This window comes from Silene latifolia, chromosome 11 (assembly GCF_048544455.1).
Source record: "Silene latifolia isolate original U9 population chromosome 11, ASM4854445v1, whole genome shotgun sequence".
In the NCBI taxonomy this organism is placed as follows: Eukaryota; Viridiplantae; Streptophyta; class Magnoliopsida; order Caryophyllales; family Caryophyllaceae; genus Silene; species Silene latifolia.
This window is the reverse complement of record NC_133536.1, coordinates 146,412,227-146,437,699: the sequence shown is the minus strand read 5'-3', so window position 1 is coordinate 146,437,699 and position 25,473 is coordinate 146,412,227. Positions and strand designations below refer to the sequence as shown.

Genomic DNA, 25,473 nt, shown 5'->3' with positions numbered 1-25,473 from the left:
GATAGGCTTGTGCGACAAAATACATCAACGTTGAGATACTTACATGACGTTGTGGGGGAAAAAGCTGTGGGGGGAAAAGCATAATATTTGGGGAAAAAGTGCCAGGCGGTGGACGAGGATGATCCAAAACAGGGAAGGAGGAAGGCAGGGAGCTGATCGAATGACATTTTTGTAAATGGTGACGTCAGTTAGGGGCATAAGTACTCTCAATATAGTGTCACACCCCTAATAAGTTATAGATAAGGAGTCCAACCTATACATGGTCCAAACTCGGAAATAATCTCATTTTGTAAATTAAGTTAATTCAAGAATTATTTTACTAATTACTTGTAATTACGACTTCAATTATTAGTCAGCTACGCAATTGCTAAATCCTGCACGCTAGTTTGCTAAATCCTACACATATTACCCTAATATTACCCTAATATTCCATAACTTCCCTCCCTCCTAAAAAATAATTAAAAAAAACTTCTCTCTCTAAATCTAATCAATCCGTTAATAGTTCGATAATTATTGATTAAGATGATTAGCACAGATTATAGAAAAATAATGCACAAACTAATGTTTCATCAATTAGCCAATACCGAAGTGTGAAGAGCCATTGAGGAATCAATTTCTGTCTCAATGGCTCAGTCTGTAAACACATTAATTAACGCCTCAATGGGTCAGTTTGTAAATATTCTATTATTGGTTTCAGGAGCATAGAAATTCTTGGTTAATGCATTGAAGCCCAGATCAATGAATTAAACTCTAAATTACTGGGTTTGCTAGCAAAAATCGCTGTCGGTACGACGGTTTGAACATCAGTGAGATACATGAAGAGCATGTTTGGAACATTTAATAATTGAATATTTAATCAAATTAATGGCGCAGAGAGGGGCGAGGGATGGCAGTGCTATCACATCCGTTGGTGGTTAGATTTTCGTCGGTGTTTCAGGGGAGCAGGTGCAGTGGTTTGGATAAGTAGTGGTGTTCGGCCGGTATAGATGATTCTCGGCGCAGGGAGGGGCGAGGGGGAGGGTGGCTGGTGCAGAGAGCCAAAGAGGGTGGTGGGGGATTCGGAGGAGGACGAATGTATGTTTTCTAATTTATTTAGGTTTTTGTTTCTCTCTTGATTGGGGGTGTGAAATGAGAAGGATAAAATCGGAATAAGGGAGGAAAATGTGCGGGATTAAGTAAAATTGTGTGCGGGATTTAGCACGTCCCTTTATAAAAACCCAAACAACAAATCTGTTAAAACCTCTCATTTCCTTTTCCTCTCTAGAAAACTCTAACTGCTATCAATCAAATTGGGGGTTTTTATCGACCATTAATCGATGGTAAACCCCTCAAATAGCTTTATTTATCAATTACTCGTATGAAATATTATGAATTAAAAATAAAAGTCTCCCTTTTGGTGAGATCCGTTTGTTCATCTCTACTTTCGGAGTTTTTCCGGTCCTTATCTTTCTAGGTTTTAGTATTATTGAAAATATAGATAAGAGCGGTTTGTTGATGATCCATCATACGACTCTACAATTGATATGCGTTATTCGTCAGCGATCTATGGTGCCAGTAGAAGGTAAATTTTTTCCATCAGTGAATTAAACGAAGGATCCCCTTAAAATCTACATGAAGAGAGCGATACAAGTAGACCTGGCAAAATCAACCCGACACGATTGACCCGACCCGAAAAGGCTCACCCGAGACCTGAAATTGACCCGAAATGCTGCACCCGAAACTTGAATTGACCCGACCCGGCCCGACCCAAAAGTGACCCGAGCTTTCATAGACCCGTAATAGAACCAACCCGAAATGACCCGATCCGAAACCACCCAACCTGAAAATGACCCGATAAAACATAACTCTAATTGACCCCAAAAGACATGAAATGCTTTTTTTTCTATTAATCATTGACCCAAAAATAACCCGACCCGAAACAACGCGACCCGTTTGACCCGAAAATGACCTGACAAACATACCCGAAACGACCTGGAAACCCGAAAAGACTCGACCCGAGCCAAACTAACCCGATAATGTGGAAAACCCGAACTAATCCGACCCGAATTGGCCTGACCCAAACCCGACTCGTTGTCCCGTTTTGCTATGCCTAGATATAACTTATAAGGATGAGCCGAATTGTCATATTATGTTTTGAGATCCGTAGTTTTATAGGAGGAATTAGTCCTTTGATTTCTAATAGAATTATTTTCGATTATACATATTTTGTATAAATGTCATTTAACGTTTTATTAATAAATTGATCTTTTCCTACAAAAAAAAATAAAATTTTATAAAAACTCAAACCATCATATTAAACGAAATATTTAAACTTTAAATTAAAAATTTGTGGATGCTATTAACCACTGTATGTCTGTATGTTACATCATGTCGTCTTGTTGGTCCCAGATATTCCTCAAATCGAGTAAATTATTTTATTTAGCAATTCTTTTGGACATGTCTCTTCCATAATTCATGCATCCATGTTTGAGTTTTAGTTATAGCAAATAAGCCTCTATAAATTAGTAACCACGTACGGAGCATGTGTTTATATTTGTTCCACTAAATTGTATATATATTCTTAAAATATTATTAACATAATTTCAAAAATATATGCAATTTATTAGTGGAATGGAGTATAAACATCTTATTAAAATTAAAAGTGGGTTTAAAAGAATATATTAATAAAATTGATTATGACGTTCCTATAAATTTCCGTAAATCCATTAGATGTTAGCTCATCTGATCTCCAATGCCATAGTGAATGAAAAAAATCAAGAATGAGTGTGATAAGTTGGAGATAAGGTCGATGATCATCAACTTTGGAGAAGTGGTTAGAAACAAAAGTTTGTAATAGTATAGCTTATAATTCTGGTCAGAATACTGAGTTTTTATGTATATGTATATTTTTGTGAGATAGGGTTTGTGATCTCTTTTATGTGGCAGCCAATGAGTTCAATATTGCAATTATCATTTATACTTAGAATACTTATCATGCAATGCACATAATAATAATAATAATAATAATAATAATAATAATAATAATAATAATAATAATAATAATAATAATAATATAAGGTCGTACTTATTTGTCTATTACTATTACTATTGTAGATTCGCAAGTCCTTTCCGTAAATTTAGTGACATTTTGTATACTCATTGAGGTTTGTGACTCAATTATTAGGATAATAATGGACCCAAATTATATATAGCTTATAGCTGGATTACATGCATGCAGTGTTCGTAAACTCGATTGCATCAATAATTTATTCATTATTACTCCGTACATGATTTTCTTCAGATGCTTTTAGTAAAGAATTTGTAGATCAAGGCTATGTTTATTTTTGTAGTTGATGTAAATGACTTTCAGTTACAACAACCAATGTTGACTTCATGACTTGCATATGGTAAATTTTACTAACTTACCTTTATAATTAGTCTACAAGTTTGCTCAAGTGAAATTCCAAAGTAACATTGTTTTCCCCATTTGCAATGTTACATTATTGCCAATCAAATTTCATCAGATCCAAAGATCTCCTTCCGAAAGCTTTGTGAAAAAGCATAGATATAATAAAGGAAATGCAGAAGCGTCTTACATGCATTCAAACTAGAAATCTCTGTTTCGTAAAAGGTTGTTTTTGTTGATTTTAACAAGCTTGTGTTTGAGAAGGGATCGGCTAACAAGGTTGCGGACGCTCTTGCCAAGTTCTCCGCGGCGAATGATAGTCCTTTTAGTGGTTGTTTTAGTTGGGGTCATGCCCCTCCCTTTGTTATAAACTTATATATTCTAGACTTTTTAGAGGCTTGCACGCCTCTTAACCCCGACCCCCCTCCTTAATGTACTTGAACTTTGGACTTCCCTTTTAATTTAATGCTCCTTTCGACCAAAAAAAAAAAAACTACCCTTTTCGTTAAGAATTTCATTTTTTCACAACAATAAGTTTTTTTAAATAAAACGAGACTATATAAGATTCCATTACATATTAATGAGCTACAATGCAAATAGTGAGGCGCTAAAGGCTCCTAAACAAATAGATTTCCAACAAATTAAGATAAATTTACAAACAGATGAAACTGAAATAGTACGTAAAATTACTTTTCTTGAACGATCGATGATAAAAGTCATCGATTGGGATTAGGTGGGCCTCCTTCCCTTTAGTCCTCGTAACTGTTGCAAAAGTTTCATTATACCTGCAAATAAATGTTAAATAATGGTCGATAGAAATCGATGATCTTTTCTTAAAATTATCAATAGACCGAGCCATACAACGTCGATAAAGGGAATGACGATCCACTTTACCGCGGCTGCATTTCCTGATCGAATGCTCTTTGACTGTTGCAAATTTAAACTAAACCATAGAAACTTTGCTAACATGAGAAGAGTCCAAAGAGAGGCGGCGTATTTTCTTATCAAGTCAAAAAATAACCTCCTTAACCTCCTTAACCAACTCAACACTCACACCTAGCCCGAAATCAGTGGTTTGTTTTCCTTTCTCAAGCAAATTAAAGAACCAGTAGTGAAAATTGATGCTTCCTTGAAATATCTTTTGGGGAATTACCTTCTGAATTGAAGGTTTAGAAATGAGGGGAGAAGCCTCATGTACGACCTAGATTTGGGGTGGAAAAACATACAGGAGATCCCTTTCGAGCAGGAAATTACCATAATCTTAAGAAAAAAGATATAACTTTTTTGGAGGTTTTTTTTTATTGGATAAGGTGTATTTGGTAGGTGTCGAGATAAAAGTAGGGGAAGGATTATTATCACTTTCAACTAACAAAAACAGGCAAGTTTCATTAACGCAGTCCATGGTCACGTCTGCCAACTCCATCTTGATCACATCGTAGATCATTGCTTAATGATTGTACTGTACCACAATAAGCTTCCCCCACTACGATAGGAAGTACACATTTGTCCACTACGTTATCACTAAGAAAATGTTTCTTACCTTTCCAGTTCGTGGCCAAATGGCGAATTGATAAACATTGAGATTTAGAGCTCAAATGGAGCTCACGATACGACTATGATCTTTATTGTTCGGATCATGTTTCAAGGCAGACTCAACGTTTTTAAGAGTCTTCGTGAGAGAATTCAACTGCTCGAATGATAAGCCTCTACGATATATGGATTTAACGTTGCAGGGCTCAAAGGAAGTCAATTGTTCTTTTATTCATTCTATTATTCATTCCGTCTTGGTGAATAGTTTACACTTTACTTTATTTTATGAGCGGATAACTCTAAACTATTGCTGAGACGGAGGGACTAGTCAATAACGGAAAGTCAACTTTTTTTTTTTTTTTTTACGAAAATATATTCTCGATGGCGCTTATATCACTTTTGGTAAAGAGTAGTAGGCCATTTATTTTATTTTTTATTTTTCAAAGGGGTAAATATGAAGTAATGTCTAAAAACACACTATAAAAAAATAATGTAAAGCAATGTTAAGTACTTTATCTATTCGGATCATTTGTTTACTTGTTTCATTCATTTGTGAATTGTGGATGTTTCATTCATTTTTCTTTATCTCTCTAATAAACATGTGTTTACTTTGTAATTTGATATTTCACATTCTTTATAGTCCACTTATCATCTAAGTCCTTCTTTCTCCTTGGTCTTTTATTTTAAAATAAAACTAACCAAAAATGGGACGCGCAGGTGGAAGTATCATACGGAGTCCGTAATCCAGATTTTGGGTGCAACAACCTATCGAGATAAGAGATGATGCTTAGATAATTAGACTGGACGATTGGTTGCATTGCGACATCACTGATCAAGTAGACTATACATTATAGGCTAAGACAAGCATGCTGCATGCAAGATGCAGTCATGCATGTTTCTAATACAACACTTGTCCTTTGTCACATACCTTATTATTTACACCCTTTGAGATATTTCAAAGACAGCATACTGTTAATCACATTAAAAACCCTAGTTGCATCCAAACACTAGTTTATCAAATGGTTACCGTTGTTTTCTAATAACCTCAACGTTTGATGTGGCGCTCGATGATTGGTACACGTAATCAAAGAGTATCTAATGGTACTATAAGAAAATGCCACGTAGGGCAATAGGGACCTACAAATCACGTGAATGGGAGATGCTTAAGGTAGTACATTAAATGACAAGGGATTGATGATTAACAAATCTACTCTAATCGCCTCCCAACCAATTAAAGATTATCTCCCACGTGGGACATTTGGTCCTACGTCCCCTTAATTTGCTACTCTGCTCTTTTGCGTGTTGCTCTTATATTCTCTTTTTGTGCGACCGTTCTCAACCATTTTCCTTAATTAGGGATCTTCTATCAGCTTCCTCATTAGTTTTTCTTCCTTATTTCATATTTCCAACTCAAAAATTCCACAACTTTTGTTATGGATGATTCTTCTCCTTCTTCTTCTTACATACATATGGTCAGTCAATCCTTTTACATATCTAATATTTTTATATCGAGACCTGCTACCTAATACTCGAGAAATTATACACGTTTTGATACACCGTGACTATATATTATGCTCGATAATTGGCCTTTTTCAGCATATCAAATTGCTGACTACTTCTTTTATGTCGAGATGACGTTATTTAACATTCAGTAATTTGATTAAATTTGTGTAGGTGCAACACTTGATAGAGAAGTGTATGATCTTTCATATGACAAAAGAAGAGTGCATGGACGCTTTGTCAAAACATGCTAAAATAGAAAAAGTTATCACTTCTACTGGTATACCATTCATCTCCCTACCTACTTTTTTTATTTTTATTTTTTTACAAAATTTTATCACGTTCATCATTAAGGTGTGCGTGCATGGCTGTAACATATTTGCATGTAAAGACAAACGTGGAAAGTTATGATTAGACAAGGTGATAGGCTAATTACTCTGGTCACTGGCCATTATGCCGACCCCATATATACACTACCTTTTAAATACAATTATTTCAAATATGTAACCTTTTATTTGGAAAAAGATAAAAAGCAGTGCATCACACACAATTTTACTTCGAGTAGGTCGTTTAATTATTTCTATTTTCGGTTTTCTATTAAGTACTCCGATCTCTCTGTCTCGGTCATTTGTTGTCCTTTTTTTCTTTTGGGTGTATTAGTCAATTGTTGTCCTTTCTATTTTAGGATTGCATTTGATGAGCAATTTATTATTTCACACTCAATTTGGCCTACTTGTCATCTTATAATTAGCCCCCTCCTTTTTTCTTGACCTTTGTGGCAAAATTAAAGGACAACAATTGACCGGAGCGAAGAGAGTCTTTCTATTGTGGATTTTTGAACCATAAAAAGTGTTATATGTTTTTTTAGATCTTGTTTATTTAATTATTCTTAATAAGAAAAATAAAAAAAATATTTTTTAATTTCTTCGTTAACTAGATTTCCACCAACCCAAATGGTACGTGCAAAACAACTTTAGGAGCAAGTCGTGTTGAATTTGATAACGGTATGATTAGCTCAACATAATCTCATATTAGTACTTCCGTTTATGAATATTTGATCTTCGAGCTGTAGTTACAAACGTATTGATACTGAAATATGCTACTCTCTGTACCAGTAAATAGTTTACATTTACTTTATTTTGTAAATGAGAAATAAAAAAGTGTGAAATATTGACTGAGACGAAGGGATTAAACATCTACGGAGTATCATAGGGAGTATTACTATGCACCTATTCCACTTTAACGCACATCTTTTTCAATAACGTTTTTTTCGACCATGATCTCATCAGGGCTGTCTAAGAAAGGAGGGGCTTTAAGAAGTTCTTAGAACGGGGCCTATAACATAAAAGGGCCGCAAATGCATACTTTCTATTAACATCTTATAAACAAAATGAAATTTTTGTATTGCTTTGAAGGAAATATATTATAGTTCCTTATATTTTCGGAGCTTTATTTTGACATTTAGAACAAGATCTTTCAAACTCATTAAACGGCCTTGTCATCGTCTACACATATTCACTTACTCCACATAATAAGCGTCCACTTGCATGCGGTTTAACTAAGTCTTGGACCGGATACCTATATGCATACAATTAAACAAGTGGTTTTAATGGACACTTAAAACCGTTTCATATAACAAAAAAGACTTATATCTGTTTAGGGTTTTAGGCTTATTAATGGTTTAATTTGATTGATTAAACAATTAATCATCGAACTTTTTACGTATGTAGTTTGGAATGAGTTAGAGAAGGTAAACCCGGATTTTTTCGAGGCGTATAGCAAGTCAAAGGACAATGATGATCGTATGTCGGAGGCAGAGACAAGTGAAATGATCCAGAAGATGATTTGTGATTCTTCAAAGGATTCGAACAAAGACCAATAAATGAAGACATGCATTATTGAAAGGGATATATGCTTCATGTGTATATATTTCCTCGTCTTTGTCCTTAACCTCAAGTCCCAACTTAGAAATGTGTTATAATTTCAGGAGTGGTCCTTTCACGTATGTACTATTCTTCTTATTACAATTTAGAATTTAGCATCTTAATTACTCGGTCATTGTCCTTCTAAATTATCCCTTGTCCCTTCCTTTTGAGGCCGGCGCTTGTGACCTCATGTCCCCATCTATAATTCCATCTATCGACTTGTGTACAACGTCTAAATGGGTAACGATAGGGTGTCACTTGGTGATATTCGTGAGTACCACCTTATTGGCTTGCTTCTCTCTGCCGTAAAATAATAAAGTTTAGAGAAGTAATTTCATTGTCTTCTTTATAGGCTTTGCGGTCTTTTTGTAACACCCCCAAACACCGGGAAGCCTTCGACTAGGCATCCCCAACACTTGGGAGCGTTAGGCGTCTCGGTTGCCTGAGGAAATGGAAACGATATAAGGTAAAGGTAACGCATTCATTATATAAATAAGTTTGAAGTATAGGGACATAGTTAAGTTACATAATTAGATTATATAAATCAAAGTATTGCCTTAGGGCCCAATAATACAAACCAAGTACTCAAAGTCTCAAGCTAACATAAATAAGAAGGTGAAACTCGCTAGGTGAAACGCGCCCCCAAGCTTCCATGCATCATCACAACTAAGCACACGTGTCAAACACCTGCTCCTCACATGACCGGAAATGTCTTGAGGTTCACCACAGTTTTGAAAACATAAAAAGTTAGTTTCAGCATTATAATTGATCACGTAAAAGCCCAAATAGAAATCTTCACTCAATAATCCACAATATAACCCATTATATGTCAAAGCTCATCCACATGACTCTACCACTCACTCCACCATCAACACACTCGATGACGGCATCGCGACACCGTCACCACCCTCACCGGATCGCAACCCAAGGTACCCGCATCACAACACGAAATACCGAGTTCGCATCATAACACAAACTCATTAACCAGGACAATTAATGTGAACATCCTACTTGGGGGAGGGTCCCTCGAAAGATCGATCTCAAGGGGCAAGGTCGATGTCCCACAAACATCTCTCTACTAATCAACACCACTCCACCACTCCACCACATCCAATCCTCCTCAATCCAACAATACAGACACAATATAGGTAACCTCTCAATCATATTGAACAAACAAGTAAACTCTACTCATGCCATAAAACTTAATCATGCCATAATCACCATTGTTACCACAATTCACCTTAATCATTGATGTGACTCTTAATTGCGCACATTTAGTCCCTTAATTGAACCTATTTTGCATACTATTATAACATTTCATGGCCATTTTATCCGTCAAATACTTTCTATTTTGCTTTCCCAGTGCATTTTATATGTCTTATAGGAAATGAGATAATGAGGCGGAATTCCTGTCTCTCGCGCATATTCGGAAGCTTGTTGACGATCTTGGATGGACTAAGTATGAAGAGGAGGCAAGAATGATGACCAAGGAAGTAGGAATAAAGAGTATATAGAAGCATCTGTTTGGGCTAAAAATAGCATAATAAAGAAGGCCCATTTGTATGGACATGGCCCACCTGCGTATGCCCAGCCGATCTGTGGACAATGGCAGCGGTCTTTTTTGAAAGCCACGCTCGGCGGCGTAAAAATGCCTTCAACCGGATCGCTTTAGATCGGTCGGTTTCGTCTCGGTAAGGGTCTCGAAACGATTAGAGATGTTCGGAGTCGCCACCAAGCATTTGTGGGATGCCTGGAACCCGTTCGAATTCCACTTTATACCTCGGTCAAATCGAAGCACAAAGCAGCGTTTTGACATAGGTACTAAAGATAAGGAAATCGTCCCTCTTTAGCATCCTATCTCTAGAATGACTCTCGTACGCCCTGGATAAGGTCGTCCACTATCCAAAGTTTCTGAGTAAGAGGTGAAGGTACGTATTGGGAAGCCCTTTAATCAGACACCCAATCCCGCCCGCGTTTAGCGGCCTCTACTGATCGATCTTGGTTGGTTGAATGCAAAAGTTGATAAAACGGTTTAAATGCATGAATGCGCATCCAATGTTTTAAACCTAACATGTGAGAGCTTTCTAAGTCGGTTGATTTAATCCAAGTATCAAGTATAAGATGTCGAGTTGGATTAATGGTTGATTTGCATGCAAGACGGAAATTAAACATCCATTTACCGTATTAGGTTTAGGGTGCATAACGGGATCCATTTGTCTTAGTAAGGCATTTTGCAAGTATGGTTTGAAATAATCGAATAGTCGTCTGATCCGTCCTATAACCGAGTTAACCGGAGTCGGGATCGTCCTAGAGTAATGCTGGAAGGGAACAGGCCCTGTACCAGACGGCTATAAGAGGCGCGAGCCAGCCGACGGTGTAAGGGGCCTCCCTCTGGTTTTGAAAATGAGAAGGAAAAGGCCTGCTTGAGGTGCGAGTTAGCCAACGACTGTATGTCGTATTCTGACTGTTTAGAAAACGTTATAAAACGTGTTGAAAATGGGTATTTGAACCCGATTTGTTTTGAAAGGGTCGTTTTAGACCGCATTTGTTGATTTGAAGGACCAGACTCGAATAATCATCATCATTTGATAATATTCGGTGTCGGGTCCGATTTGGCAAGCTTGACATGAATAGTTTTGAAAATGGTTATGGACTAATCGATTTGAGTCCATTTTGCATGTAATTAGTCGATACTCGTCATCCTCCCCCCGGTTGAAATCCGGCATGGTATGTATAACCAAGGATGATTTCGTGTTGGTGACTAATATGTTTGCTTGAAAAATGTAAAGAAATGAAATAAAAGGCTTTAAAATACCTCTTAAATGTCATTAACCAAATATTATCACCGAAACACGGATTTAACCGTCATGGTATGAAGAACCAAGGGTGATTAATGCTTTATGGTTAAAACATGTGAAATGAAATGAAATGGTTCGAAAATACTTGAAATGGTGAAAACCGATTACAAATATGAAAGTTGATTAAGGGAAATGACGAGAACAAACACGGTTGATCTCTGGTCTGAGTACCCCATTTAGGCACGAGCCATTTGGCGATCTAAGGGGCTTCTGCCTCAGACCAAAAATCGGTTTTGGCTCGTTTATTCCATGTTTTGGTTCATGTTATGCATGTTTTAGCATGTTAAAGTCATGAAACAAATAAAAACATAATAAAAGAGGATTTTTACACCCTCATACTTACATGTTTGGTTATGGCGAGTGACCGACGTAAGTGTAACAACTTGTTTGATCGGAAAAAACTCGGTTTAAAACCGTTTTGGTAAGTAAAAGAGTGTTTTAAAAGTTTAGTGATGGTGTAGTGGTCAAAGTGGTCGGACAAGTGATTTAATGCACGATGACGGTACCAAACAATGTGTAAGGCTCATATTTACGATCGGTAGGTCGTAAATACGCGTCGGATTGTGACTTAAGAAGTCGAGTCGAGAATTTTAAGGGAGAAAAGAGGGGGCGGACACTCGCGTAAATCTCAAATGGGTGGCATTTGAGGGGTATTTATAGGAGAATGAGTGGTTGTGTGAGTTTCGAGCAACGTGGCCACCTGGGCTGCTCAAAGAGGCGCGAGCCACGTCGCGGCACTTCGAGTTGTGTTGTCACTATCACAACAAACGCAATCATGATTTGTTCTATCCTAGGTTTTGTAGTCACATGTTTGGTACTTGACCAACATGAATCCGGGAAAACTTAGGGTAGAAGGCTTGAGATATTTTTGGTTTTTGTGTTTGACTCGGTTTGACTCGTTGTTGGAGTCGGGATTTTGAATTTTCGAGTCGGTTTTTGGTCCGGTGTCGGTTTTGACTCTAGTTAGTGTCATTGCGACCCCGTCGCCGTGCATTAAACACTCCAGGTATTTTTGAAATGTTTTGAAATGTTTTGTTTTCGAAATCGTTTTAAGTTTTCCGACGTAAAGTTGTACACAAACTGTCGATCAAACGCTGCGATCCCAAAACATGTTGTAGTCCGATAATCATCGGGTGTTTGTTGGAGTCTCAACGAGATCTAGGGTATCTCTGAGCCCCCACTTTGGACCGAGGCTTGGACGGGCGAAAGTCAATGTAGAGTCCCCAAGTCAATCAAAGATTACAACCTGAAGACCCAAGCGACGCCGAGGCGGCTCGAAAGGATTCGGGCCAAGGACCTGCCGTCGGGAAGGGCGACGCCAAGGCGACTCGAGGGTACGAGTCAAAGACCTGTCGTCGGGAATAGTTTAGAGTCTGTCGACTTCCTGTTCGGGTCGTTTAAAGTCCGTTAGACTACGTGCAAAGGCTCGCCAGCCATAAGAAGGAGTCATACCTGAGGCATCTTCGGATATGTCCTTGCGCGGTTGCGGATAAATGCTCACCATCTGTGGTGCGTATGTGAGGAGGGCTCGCCAGCCGCGATGCGTTGTAAGGCTCGCCAGCCGAGACAAGGAAATGTACCCGAGGCATCTTCGGGATGTATCCTTGAAAGGTTGCGGATAAAGGCTCGCCAGCCATGGTGCGTATGTGAGGAGGGCTCGCCAGCCGAGACAAGGAAATTTACCCGAGGCATCTTCGGGATGTATCCTTAAAAGGTTGCGGATAAAGGCTCGCCAGCCACGGTGCGTATATGAGGAGGGCTCGCCAGCCGCGATGCGTTGTAAGGCTCGCCAGCCGATGAGGTGGTCGATTAATGGACCATGTGTGTAGCCGCGTCAAATGGGCTTGTCTTGAAAGTAGCGAACTCGTGATGTCGCTGGGGAAATAGTGAATATGGATTCTCACTATCACTGTTTTCGGAATGAGCGGGTTCCGCGAGGAAGCCCCCTGCTGGTGTTTGAAGGAGTGGTGAGTTTGGAATTTTCACCATCCGGTTTGAATTTGCAGTGGCGGTCTTGATCGCCGTTTGTTTGAATTTTGAAGGAAAATAGAGAATTTTAAATCCGCTATTTCATTTGTAGTGACGGTTTATGTGCCGTCGTTGACATTTTATGGAAATAGTGAATTTGGAATCTTCACTATTAATTGAAGTGACGGTTTATGTGCCGCCGTTGACATTTGATGGAAATAGTGAATTTGGAATCTTCACTATTGATTGAAGTGACGGTTTATGTGCCGCCGTTGACATTTGAATTTTGGGGAAATAGCGGTTTTTGAGTTTTCGCTGTTATTTTGAAGTTGGAGGAAAATAGCGGTTTTGAATTTTCGCTATTATTTTTGAAGTTGGCGGTTTTGATCGCCGTTTGTTTGAGATTTTTGAAAATAGCGAATTTGAATTTTTGCCATTTGGTCCGTTTTTTTTCGAGGAAATGACGATATTTAATACCGTCAACGAAAACTTTGGCGTTTGTCATGGGAAATTGGGCCAAAGCCCAAATTTCGCTGAAAAAGAATGAGGGGAGGCCTGGTTTAGGCGCGAGCCACTTGGCGATGCAAGCTGGCTTCCCTATTTTTGTTAAAAAGACGCGAGGTTGAGTTGCGGATGAATATTCATCTTCAACCTCGAAATTTCGCCAAAATCGCCATTTAAGTACCTTCAAGCTTGCTTTCATCCGTGCCCTTGCTAACAAATGTCATCTCAAGGTAAGTATTTCCTCTTGAATCCTTTCAAATTTGTTGATTGTTAGCTAGATTGAATTAGGGCGGATTTTGCCCTAAAAATCGAATTGGGCGCTTTTGCTCGAGCCAATTTCGAGTGAAATTGATGTTTGCATTAGGTTAGAAACCTGTTTAGGAGTATATGGGTGCTTTTAGTTTGCATTTTGGTCCCCGTTCCCGCTCCTTATGCTCGAAAAACGTGAGTGAGGCGAGAAACCGTCTCATTTCACAATGCCAAGTTTATTTGCTTGGGTAATGGATCCCGCTAGGTTGCATTGTAGTTGGGAACACCCGTGTTTGCCATTCAAGGACCTTCATTGGATGTTTGTGGGCAGAATTGGATTTTTGCCTTTTGCGACGGTCTTACGTCTGACAGAATAAGCGCCTGTTTGGGCTTGAATTGAGTCAGTCTGCCTTGAAATGGACCCTATTGGTATTTTAGGTCACCTTGGGGCGTGATGAAATCACGTTTGCCTTTTTGCGGTCGTTTTTGATTTTTTGACTGGCTTGGGCTCAAATTAGCGTATGAATTGTCTTTTTGAACCGTAGAAAAATCCCCATTATGTCGAGAATGTATTTTTGGGTTGTTGGCAGACCTTATATTGGTCTTGGAAAGCCATTTTTGTGGTTTTGACTCGTCTTTTGCTTGAAAAGAGGGGCGAGTCGTTTTTGTGTTGGTTTTTTGTGAATGGTTTGGGGGGGGGGGGGGGGGGGATTGCCCCGTGTTTTTGTATTGCAGGTTGTTTTTTTTTTGTGTTGGGGTTTACCCATTTCATGCCGTCGTAATGCCGAAATTTCGGCTGACGTTTTTTGTTTGCAGGAGAGTGTTCGGAGCAGGCCGGGTTCATGGCTTCGACTTTTGAGGAGTTGTTCGGGCCCCCCGGGTAGTACTCCGGTTAGCACGCCTGCCGTGGTCGTGGAGGACGTTACTGAGGAGGAGAGACCTCCTGAGCAGACTGCTGGGGCCTCAGGGGCCGTTGAGGAGCGTGCAGAGCCCGTTGTTGGGAAAGCTAGCGCTGGTAGAGCTCAGACTAGGGCTGAGGCGGGTACCTCCGGGAGGAGGTTCACTTCGAGGGAGCGGCGTCCTCGGAGGACTAGGCGGACGTTGCGGGACGTCAACAGGGTCGTTGACTTGGGTCCTGTCCACCACGTTGAGTCTCGCGGTCACAAGAGGCGGAGAGCGGAGACAGCTGAAGATGAAGCCGACGTCGCGGCCTTCAGAGCTAGGCGAGTTACAGCCCCGCGGGGGTTGCTTTTACGGGCGGCGCCAGAGTGGGCCGAGGGTTTTGACGGTAGCCAGTTGTTGCTTCGACTGGACCGTCACCTTTCCTACCGTGCTCACGAGGGCATGGTGAGTCACGTTCCCCAGTTGAAATTTGTCAATCATTTTTTGAAGTGTCGAGCCTACATAGGCATTCTGACGTTTGTTTGTTTTTGATTTCAGGAGATCGGCACCATGAGGACTTTCTCGGGCTTTTCTACCTGCTTGGGCCTCTACGACGTTCTCCGAGCTGGGTCGAAGGTGTTGATAGAGAGGTCGGCTTTTGGGCCGTTGGTGGCCGCTTGGCGGGAAATTCACGGGTCCTCGATTAGGTCGAACCTGTGTTTGATCCGCGCCATGTTGGACCGGTACTGGGATACGACGTCGTCGTTCCACATGGAGTTTGGGGAGGTCGGCGTGACTCTAGAGGACTTTGCCATGGTGTCCGGTCTTCCCTGTGGTGAGCTGCCCATTGAGTTTACCGCGACTCCGGAGAGAGTGTCCTCTCCTGCGGTCACTGCTTTGATCGGTACTGGTTTGCCGGAGCCTTCCGACGTCACTCCGTACCTGATCGCGAGCTCGTACGTGAAGGACCTCTTCACGGAGAGGGTGGCAGGTGCTGCTCCGGCGCCGTTGGCGAGTCCGGAGGCAGAGGTTGAGGCCGACGAGAAGGAGGCGCGACTGTGGTTGTGGTACTTCTTGGGTGCCACGTACTTTGGTGACAAGGGTGAGCGCTTGTCGACCAAGGTGCTTCCTCTCCTTGCCGACCTTGACGCTTTGGGTCGGTTTGACTGGGTTACGCCGGCTTTGGCGAGTTTCACCCGGTACTTGCATGCGGCTGTGCGTCCAGAGAGAGTGGGAGCGGGTAGTGCTCCTGCCTTAGTTGGTCCCGGCCTCATCTTTGAGGTACGAGCGTTTTTTGTGGTTGTTTTTTGTGAGTTTGATTTTGATTTTGGTTTTGGCAATTTTTGAGAAATTGGCTAATTTTGTGTTTGTTGTGTTTGATTACAGGCTTGGTTGTATGCTTACTTCACTCCTCTGCGTCCGGGGACCATAGATGGTGTTCCCTCGACTTACCCTGCTGTGAAGGGTTGGACGGTGGGTCGGAAGAAGTCGACTAAGTCGACTTACGAGGACTGCAGGCGTCGCGTGAACAAGCTTCGGGTTGCTGACGTAAGTTTCTGCTTTCCCTTCTCTTTTATTGCGGTAGCTAGAGATAGGATGATCAGGTAGCTTAAGAAGCCCCCAGTTAGCTGAGTAGCTTTGTTTTGAGTGCAGTTTGTTGGGCGGCCTTGGGAGCACTACACGGGTGTGCCGGCTGCTGTCACGGAGCGTTTGCGACCTCGCAGCTCCCTGCGCCTGTACTTGGAGACGGCGATTGAGCCGGTTTGGTACTTGAGCGAGCGCCTAGTTCGCCATTGCTTTACCGAGACTTTCGTCGTGCCGGTTGACCCGCCTGGGGTGTTGTTCCAGGAGTCGACTCCTGATGAGGTTGAGGAGCACCTTCACGGTCGAGGAGGTGAGGAGCTGCTGCTGCGGGACGCTGACTACGACACCTTCCGGTTGTCGAGGCTTGCTTGGTACCCGATCGAGGTATGTTTTCCTCTTTTCTTTTGTTTTCATTGCTTCCCTTGACAGGAGGGTTTGTCATTTTTGATGTGGATCCAAATGGCAGGGAGTTGACCACGATGAGGACTCGGCCCATTGACTTTCCGACGAGAGACCACTTTTTAGGGGCCGAGTGGCGAGGAGCTTCAGTTGCGCTTACCGGAGCCCGCAGTGGCCGAGGTGGCCGATGCCGACATGGAGTGGAGGTTGACTGTTCTGAGGGTGAGTTCCCGATTTGAACATTTTCTCCAATTGTACTTTGCCTTACATTGTATTGAAGGACATTTTTGTTTTGTAGGTGACGACTGTTAGTCACCAGAACTTGTGGCGGATGGCTAACCGCTGGAGGGCGCTGGCTAGTGACCTGGCTACGAGGGAGGCTCTGCTTTCTCAGGTACGTTTTGTGTGTTGTATTTCGTGTATTTGGTGTTGTGTTTCACGTTTTTAGATCTTGAGGATCTGTTATTGTGTTTTGCAGAGTACAGCGGATCCGGCGGAGCTTGCTCGGGTCCGTGCTGAGTTGGAGGCAGCCAGGTCGACGATCGAGGCCCAGGGGTTGGGGATTACCCGTCGAGACCAGGACTTGAGACGTCACGAGGACACGTTGCGGAGCCGAGACGCGGAGATTGCCTCTCTGAAGGCTCAGTTGGCTACAGCGGAGGAGCTTCACGTCGAGATGGAGCGTGAGACGCTGGAGAGTTCCCCGGAGAGGGAGTCCGAGCGGTGGTGGTGTGTCTGCGTTGGCGCGACTCCTAGTGTGACCGGGGATCGGTCCGACGGGAGACGTCGAGTAGTTGTTGTAGTTTGTCCGTGTCTTGGACTCTTGTCTGTACATATTTACATTTTGCGTGAGGCGGTTTGTATATATGTGTTTTTGGATTGTGGTTTGTTTTGTGATTTTGGCTTTTTTGTGTTGTGTTTCGGAGGAGCGTTGTTGGCTGTCGACTCTCCTTTTGCTTTGCACCAGTTCCTGCATCGTTAGTGTAGAAAACAGGCAACAGATAGCATATACGCATAAACGTAAACACGTAGAAGCATTTGATCACGTAAAGCATTTATTTGAAAATCAAAATTAACCAAGATGACTTGAAGTTAAAATTGAAATTTTGAAAATTCCGTGACAAAATCGCCACGTTCGGAATTCAAAAGGAATTGATTTGAAAATTTGAGCAAGTAACTCGTGTCGTGAATTAAATTGCATTGAAAATTTTAAAAATGACTCGAAAAAAATAAAATAAAAAAACTCAAACCGTCAGGAACGAATTTTTAGAAAATGATTTTTGCGAGTGTATTTGGCTCTTGAGGTCAAGACTCGAATTTGTGAGTGCTTGAATTTTGGAGGAAAATTGATGTCGTGTTATCAATTTTCGATTTTGATTTTTGATTTTGATTTTTGATTTGCGAAATTCCGAAAAATTTTCGGAATTCGACTGACATGGAAACGATCCGTCGCGGATCGGGGCAACTAGCCCTCCCCCCTTTAAAAAAAGAAAGAAAAACCCGTATGTTTAAAGCTGCGTCATGGAAACCGTGTCGGATTTCGTAAAACGCGAAAACAAGGAAATGTGAGTGTGAAGAAACACAAAATTTCCCGGATCATCCCGAAGAGGCGCGAGGCTTCTGGTGAGAGTTTTGAGGTGTCAGGAGAAAACACATGTTGAAAGAGACAAGTCAACTGCGGGAATCCTGGGGAAGCCTCAAAGAGGCGCGAGCTGCTTGGCGATGGAAGCCGGCTCTCCTCTTTTTCTGAAAAAACGCGCTGATCAGTTTGTATAAATAGGGACGTTTGTGCTTCATTGTTTCAGCATCCGAAACACAAAAACATCTCTACAAAAACCTCCTCTTCTTCCACAAAAATATTTCATGGATGCTTTTGAGAACGCATTGCGACAATGGTGTCGGGATTTGTCGCCTCCCGAGAAGTATCAACTCGATTGCATGGGAGTTGGTCAATTGTTGGTGCTTCGCCAAGTCAAGGTGCAACCTTCGTTTCTTGAAGCATGTTCTCGGTTTTGGGATTCGAAACATCATGTTTTCGTTTTCCCGAAAGGCGACATTTGTCCTCTTGCCGAAGAAATTGGAGCCATTGGTGGGTGGCCGGGTTGTGCTCCGGTGCTTCCTCCGACTCGGTTGTGCTACAAGGAGAAATTCCGTTCCATGTTGGGCTTATCAACAAGCCAAACCAAATTTCTTCTCGCTCCACATGGTGTGGATATGTTGGCTCTTATTAACATCTTCTCGAATCGGTTAGATGCTAATGTCTCGGAGGTGGCTAGGAGAAGGGCTCTTGCATTTTGCCTTGTCCATGTGTACCTCTTTGTTGATGTCTTGAAGAAGGAGGGGCCAAGATGCCATGGTAGCATGACCCTTATCCATGTGATTGAGCAAATGGAGCACGGTAGAGATCCATCATGGTTGGTGCTTGGAGAGATTATCCAAGCTTTGGACAAGGAAGGCTCTTGTGGAGAAGCTCCCTCTTTTGGATCGCCAAGGATCCTCCAAGTGTGGCTATTGGAGAGGCTAAGGTATGTAGAGCCTCCGGTTAATCCTTCTTCTTATTCCTTCCGTCACCTTACTATGAGGAAGAAGTTGTATCCGGATAGTTTTGCTTCCACCGAGGCCTATTGGGCTGCAAGGTTGGCGGAGGAGGGTGGTCCTCATATCCGTTGGGTGGTGCCGTGGTGGCACTTGAGGTCCTTCACGGGGTTGCCCGCTTCGGGTGCTAGTCCTCGTTCTTTGATGGTGGTGGGCTTGAAGGTTGTTTCCTTCATTTATCCCGAAAGGCTCATGAGGCAAATGGGGCGTCAACAAAAGGTGCCCGCTCAAGATACTCTTGTCCAAGAGAATGTTTTCCGGAACTCCGAGCTTGTGGAGTTCTTTGAAAGGTGGTGGGCCACTCGGCCGCTTTGGGAGGTACCAAACCCCGTTGCCACAACATGGGTGACTCCCGCTTATGTCAAATGGTCACGTGCTCCGTCCTTGGAAGAGAGAGATCCAAATTCCGTAAGGACGAGGTCGTCGATTTGAAGTACTGAGAGGTTGGCAAGGCCAATCGTGAATTCTTTGAAGAGTATGTTGATGGAGCTACTCCCGATGTGATGAGACCACCGAAGAGGAGGAGTTGCGGCCCTAAGAGTATGGTGGGCCGTGCATTGGCTCGTCTTGGGTCGAACATGGGGTCTTGTGCTAGACCGGAGGCCGTCGTCGTCTTAGATCCGTTTAGGATCCGTTCCGAGGAGGAAGTCCATGCTAGGCGGGCCAACAAGAAGAACAAGGGGAAGATGTACTCCGAGGGAAAAGGCAAGGGTAGAATGGAAGAGTGAAGACCTCCATTACCCACTTTATTATTATGTCGTATTATTGTTGTGAGTTTTTATTATGTTGTACTAGCTAGTTGTTGTGTGTTTTGTGCTAGTTTTACTATGTGAGGTGTGTTAGTGGACACCTTAGCTTTGACAAGTTGTAGACTCGTCGAGCTTTATTTGTTGTTGAAATTGTAATCCCTCCCATTATTAATTAAATAAGAGGATTACTCGTGTCGAAAGTTGTGAACGCATGTTTCTTCCATCCGTTTTGTAAAGGCAATTCGATTTGAATCGTCCTAAACATTTGCACTTGGGAAAGTGGTATTTTATGGAAAGGGAGAAAGGCTCATTTCATATTTTTGGTGGGAAAGGGAATGATTTTCCCTTCCCTTTTTTTTGGATGTTGTTTGTATGTGGGGATTGTTTTGTATGGGGACGTTTTTCTTTTATTGTGGGAATGGTTGTATCCTCCTTGTGTAAGAAAGGACTGCCTACGTATCCACCTGAAGAGGTGAAATCAAACCATGATCGTAGTTCGAAATGTTTTGTGAATTTGAATTGGGTTTTGTGGTTGTATCCCTCAAGCATAAGAGGGACTGCCTACGTATTCACCTGAAGAGGTGAAATCAAACCATGCTCGTAGTTCAGGGGTTTGTTTTTGAAGTGCAAATGGACGTTGCCTTTGACGGATCAAAGGACATTTGAAATGGGCAAGGTGCCACAGCTTAGACTCGATAAAACATGCAATTTCAAATCAGAACATATTGAGGAACTTGACTTGAAAATGGTTGAGGTCGATGCTAGTCGCAAAACTAGGCTAGGTTGTTGGTTACTATAGTTCAAGGGTAGTATTTCTTGAGTTGGTCTAGGTTGGTCGGGTTTTTAAAGTCCTCCCCATCTAGGTCACTCAGTCTCACTGCGTCCCCCGAAAGTATTTTCTTGACCAGATATGGCCCGGCCCAGTTGGGTCTGAATTTCCCCCTCGGATCGACGGGTAATGGTTCTCGGACTGACTTGAGGACCAAGTCGCCCTCCTGGATGTTTCTGGGTTTGACCTTCTTGTTGAATGCCCGTTGTATACGTCGTTGGTATAGCTGGACGTTGTGCAAGGCGTTGAGCCGCCGTTCATCTAGAAGAGTGAGTTGCTCGTACCTTCGACGGGTCCATTCTGCCTCAGGGACTTGACTCTCCAGTAGGATGCGTAGAGAAGGGACCTCTAACTCTACCGGTTGAACCGCCTCCATACCGTATGCAAGGTAGAAGGGTGTGGCGCCTGTCAGTGTTCGAATGGAGGTTCGGTATCCCAGAGTGCGAATGGGAGTTTGCTCGCCCAATCGCGGTAGTTGTCTTGCATTTTCTTGATAATGGTAACAAGAGTTTTGTTCGCTGCTTCCACCGCTCCGTTAGTTTGGGGACGGTAGGGGGATGATCGATGTCGTTTGATCTTGTATTTGTTCAGCAAAGCCTGAGTTTCCGCCCGGAAGTGAGAGCCTTGATCGCTGATGATTTCATGGGGTACCCCATATCGGCAGATGATGTTGTTTTGAATGAACTTGGCCACTTGTTTGGTGGTCAAGACTGCATATGACTGTGCTTCCACCCATTTGGTGAAGTAGTCGATGGCGACGAGGACGAAGCAATGCCCCTTGGTGCCTATCGGGTTGACTTTCCCGATGATGTCGATGCCTCAGGTTGAGGAAGGCCAGGGTGATGTCATGGTGTATAAAAGGGATGGTGGTATGTGTTGTATGTTGGCGAAGATTTGGCAATTATGGCAATGTTTGACGTAGTTACGGCAATCGGCTTCCATGGTTGTCCAGTAGTAACCTAGCTGCATGATTTTCCGTGTAAGCATCATTGCACTCTTGTGAGGGCCACATTCTCCGTCGTGAACCTCTCCCATAACTTTTTTGGCTTTGTGATGGTCAATGCAAAGGAGGAGAATTCCATGGGGTGTTCTTTTGTTGAGTTGATTTTGGTTTATCACGAATTGTGATGCAAGTAAACGGATGGCTCTTTGTCCTCTTTGGTTAGAGTTGGGAGGAAATTCGTTTTTGGTTTTGTAATTGAGGATGGCTTGGTACCAAGGTTCATCATGGCCTTCCTCGTCGTCGATAATGGCACAAATGTGAGCTGGCTCGCTCCGTCTTTCGACACACAGGGGAATCGATGTCATGTCGTCAGGTATGTTGACGAGCGCGACAAGTTTTGCCAGGGCATCAGCAAATTGATTTTCCTCTCGTGGCAAGTGGAAGTAGTCGACTTGGTCGAAGAACTCGGCCTCTTGATTGATCTTTGCTCGGTAGGGAGCTAAGCTGTCAGATCGGATTTTCCATGATCCAGATACCTGATTGATGATGAGTGAGGAATCGCCATGGACCCTCAATCTCTTGATGCCAAGTGTGATGGCTGCTTGTAGGCCGATGAGACATGCTTCATATTCAGCGGCATTGTTGGTGACGACAAAGTCTAGCTTGACCGAGATCGGAACGTGTTCTCCCTCTGGTGATATTAGAAGGATTCCTACCCCGAAGCCTCTCAGATTAGATGCACCGTCGAAGTATAGGTCCCATGCGTCGGAGTCGGCACAAAGGATGTCTTCGTCAGGAAGTGACCATGTGTCGGTCGTCGGATCCTCGTTGACGGGATTTTCTGCTAGGAAATCAGCGACTGCTCTTCCCTTGATAACCTTGAGGGGTACAAACTTGAGATCAAACTCAGACAGCATGAGTGTCCATCTAGACAGCCTTCCGTTTAGTACGGGTTTTTCGAAGATGTATTTAACCGGGTCCATCTTGGAGTAGATGTGGACCGAGTAGCTGAGCATGTAATGCCGCAGCTTCTTTGTTGACCATACTAGGGCAAGGCATGTCTTTTCCAGCTGGGTATACCTCGTCTCGTATTCAATGAACTTTTTGCTGATGTAGTAAATGGCTCGCTCCTCGTTGCCAACTGTTTGTGCTAGCATTGCTCCCATGCATTTGTGTTGGTTACGATCAGTACGGGGATAGAGGAATCTCCGGTTGAGGTGGCATGAGGACAGGAGGTTTGGATAGGATTTCCTTTATCCTGTCGAAGGCTTTCTGACAGTCGTCGTCCCAATCGGTGTGATCGGAGGCGCGAAGCTTCTTGAATATTGGTTCACAAATCATAGTGAGCTTGGCAATGAACCGGCTAATGTATTGAACCTGACCGAGAAATCCCCGAATCTCCTTCTCGTTCTTAGGCCGAGGCATTTGTTGAAGGGCTTTGATTTTGGTTGGATCAATCTCAATGCCTCTTTTGCTGACGACATGTCCCAAGAGTTTTCCGGAGGTGACCCCGAATGCACACTTCTGAGGATTTAGTCTCATGTTATATTTCCGCAAGCGAGCGAAGAATTTCCGGAGGGCATTGATGTGGCCGTCCCGTTCTTTTGATTTGACGATCATGTCATCGACATATACCTCTACCTCCTTGTGCATCATGTCATGTAGGAGAGTGGTAGCGGTTCTTTGATAGGTTGCTCCGGCGTTGATGAGGCCGAAAGGCATGACCGTGTAGCAATATGTACCCCACTGTGTAGTGAATGCAGTTTTGTGCATGTCTTCCTCAACCATTTTAATCTGGTTGTACCCATCGTACCCGTCCATGAATGATAGGAGAGCATGTTCGGCAGTGTTGTCTACCAGAATGTCAACATGCGGCAAAGGGAAGTCGTCTTTTGGACTTGCCTTGTTCAGATCCCTGAAGTCGACACAAACCCGAATTCTTCCGTCTTTCTTTGGTACCGGCACAATGTTGGCCACCCAGTCCGAGTACTCAGACACTTTGATGAATACAGCCTTGAACTGTTTGTCCACTTCTTCTTTGATTTTCAGGGCCCATTCAGGACGCATCCGGCGTAGCTTCTGTTTCACAGGTTTAGCCCCGGGTTTGATGGGTATCCGGTGCTCTGCAATTTCTCTGTCAATCCCAGGCATATCTCTGTAAGACCAGGCGAACACGTCTTTGTATTCGTGGAGGAGGTCAATGAACTGTTGTCTTTCCGAGGGGTCCAGGGTTGTCCCTATCCTAAGTTCTTGAGGTGTATTGTCGGTTCCTACGTTAATAGGCTCGGTCTCCTCAATGATGGGGGTTCTGGTTTCCCGTTTGTCAAGTTCTTTGGCTAGGTGAGGTGGGTAGTCACTCAAGTCAAATTCCTCATAAACATTCAGAATTGCATTGCAGTTAAAATGAGACGAGTCGTAAGCAAACTTAGCGTTCATTAAGTTGACACGAGCGAAAAGCTCGGAAAGGACAGACATCTCGTGGTCAGTCAGAGGTGACACAACAGAAGAAGTGGCCCCTGGAACAGACTCCAGGTTGTCACCTTTCATTGGAGCGGGGGTGACCCTAGTAGACTCAGCCTCTGAATCAGCCACGACTTTGTGATAAAACAGTGGGAAGGGGACCTTGACTGGGACATCTGGAGTGTTAGGAGCTATAACAGACTCTGACTCCGACTCAGACTCAGACTCAGATCCTTCTTCACTTTCCTTTTTGAACATAAGGCCTTCTCCAGTTGTTATCTTGAGAATGCGGCCTTGGCGATCGGTCCACTTGACGGTTTTCCTCCAGCCTTGGGTAGCTTTCTCCGGGTCAGTATCGGAGATCAAGGTGGTTGGATCAAACTGATTGTCTTTTAGGGCGATGTTGATGATGTCCTCATAGTCGAGGTGTTTGATGTTATCTTCCCCAAAGAGTAGTGTGACAGCTTGACTGTCGAGGCATGGTGACGGCTTGGACTCAGTTGATGCAGCTTCGATGTTGTCGGGGATAAAGTAGCAGTCCTGGAAGACTTCCACTCCCGGGTATCTAGCCTTTGCCACAAAGTCATAGATAGGCTCCGGAAAGCCGTGGTAGAGCTCGGACTCTCCCTCGGGGACAAAGTATCCGTTGAGGGTCAGGTGGTAAGGACGGAGGACAACCCCGTGCTTCTTGCATTTTCGGATTAGGAGGTTCATCTCCTGGATATCTTTGTCAGTAGGTTCGTATCCCAGTCCAAAGGGAATGTTGGGGACCTTAGCCTGTTTCAAGGGAGGCAATGGGTCCTTTAGTGGATTGAGCGGTAAACCCGGGAAATAACCCTGACGCATCATGATAGGGTTGATCGTGAGGTTGGCGAACGGGTCGCACTCAGGGGTTGTCAGATCGTTGGTTATGGCGTTCACGGCTTGGAAACCCCACATTTCATTGTCATCCTCCTCAATGGCTTGGGAGGCTACCCCTCTTCTCATGACTGCTTTGATTGGGGAAGCGGAGATCGTGATCGTTTTCCCGTTAAAGGGGACCCTGATCTTTTGATGGAGTGTTGATGTGACTGCCTTGACGGCGTGAATCCAGGGGCGCCCCATGAGCATGTT

At 43.1% G+C, this 25,473-nt stretch overlaps 2 protein-coding genes across 2 annotated transcripts; both read left to right on the top strand.

Moving 5' to 3' along the window:
* The first annotated feature begins 6,232 nt into the window (after positions 1-6,232).
* On the top strand, positions 6,233-8,584 carry LOC141611945 (uncharacterized). Its single transcript, XM_074430605.1, has 3 exons — positions 6,233-6,387; positions 6,590-6,695; positions 8,146-8,584. Exons 1-3 carry the CDS (start codon positions 6,349-6,351, stop codon positions 8,295-8,297), a joined length of 297 nt encoding a protein of 98 aa, XP_074286706.1. The 5' UTR covers positions 6,233-6,348; the 3' UTR covers positions 8,298-8,584.
* Positions 8,585-16,901: 8,317 nt separating this feature from the next.
* On the top strand, positions 16,902-23,126 carry LOC141614126 (uncharacterized). The gene is made up of 4 exons (XM_074432879.1): positions 16,902-17,006; positions 17,083-17,178; positions 17,263-17,507; positions 23,090-23,126. Exons 1-4 carry the CDS (start codon positions 16,980-16,982, stop codon positions 23,124-23,126), a joined length of 405 nt encoding a protein of 134 aa, XP_074288980.1. The 5' UTR covers positions 16,902-16,979.
* Positions 23,127-25,473: the final 2,347 nt, after the last annotated feature.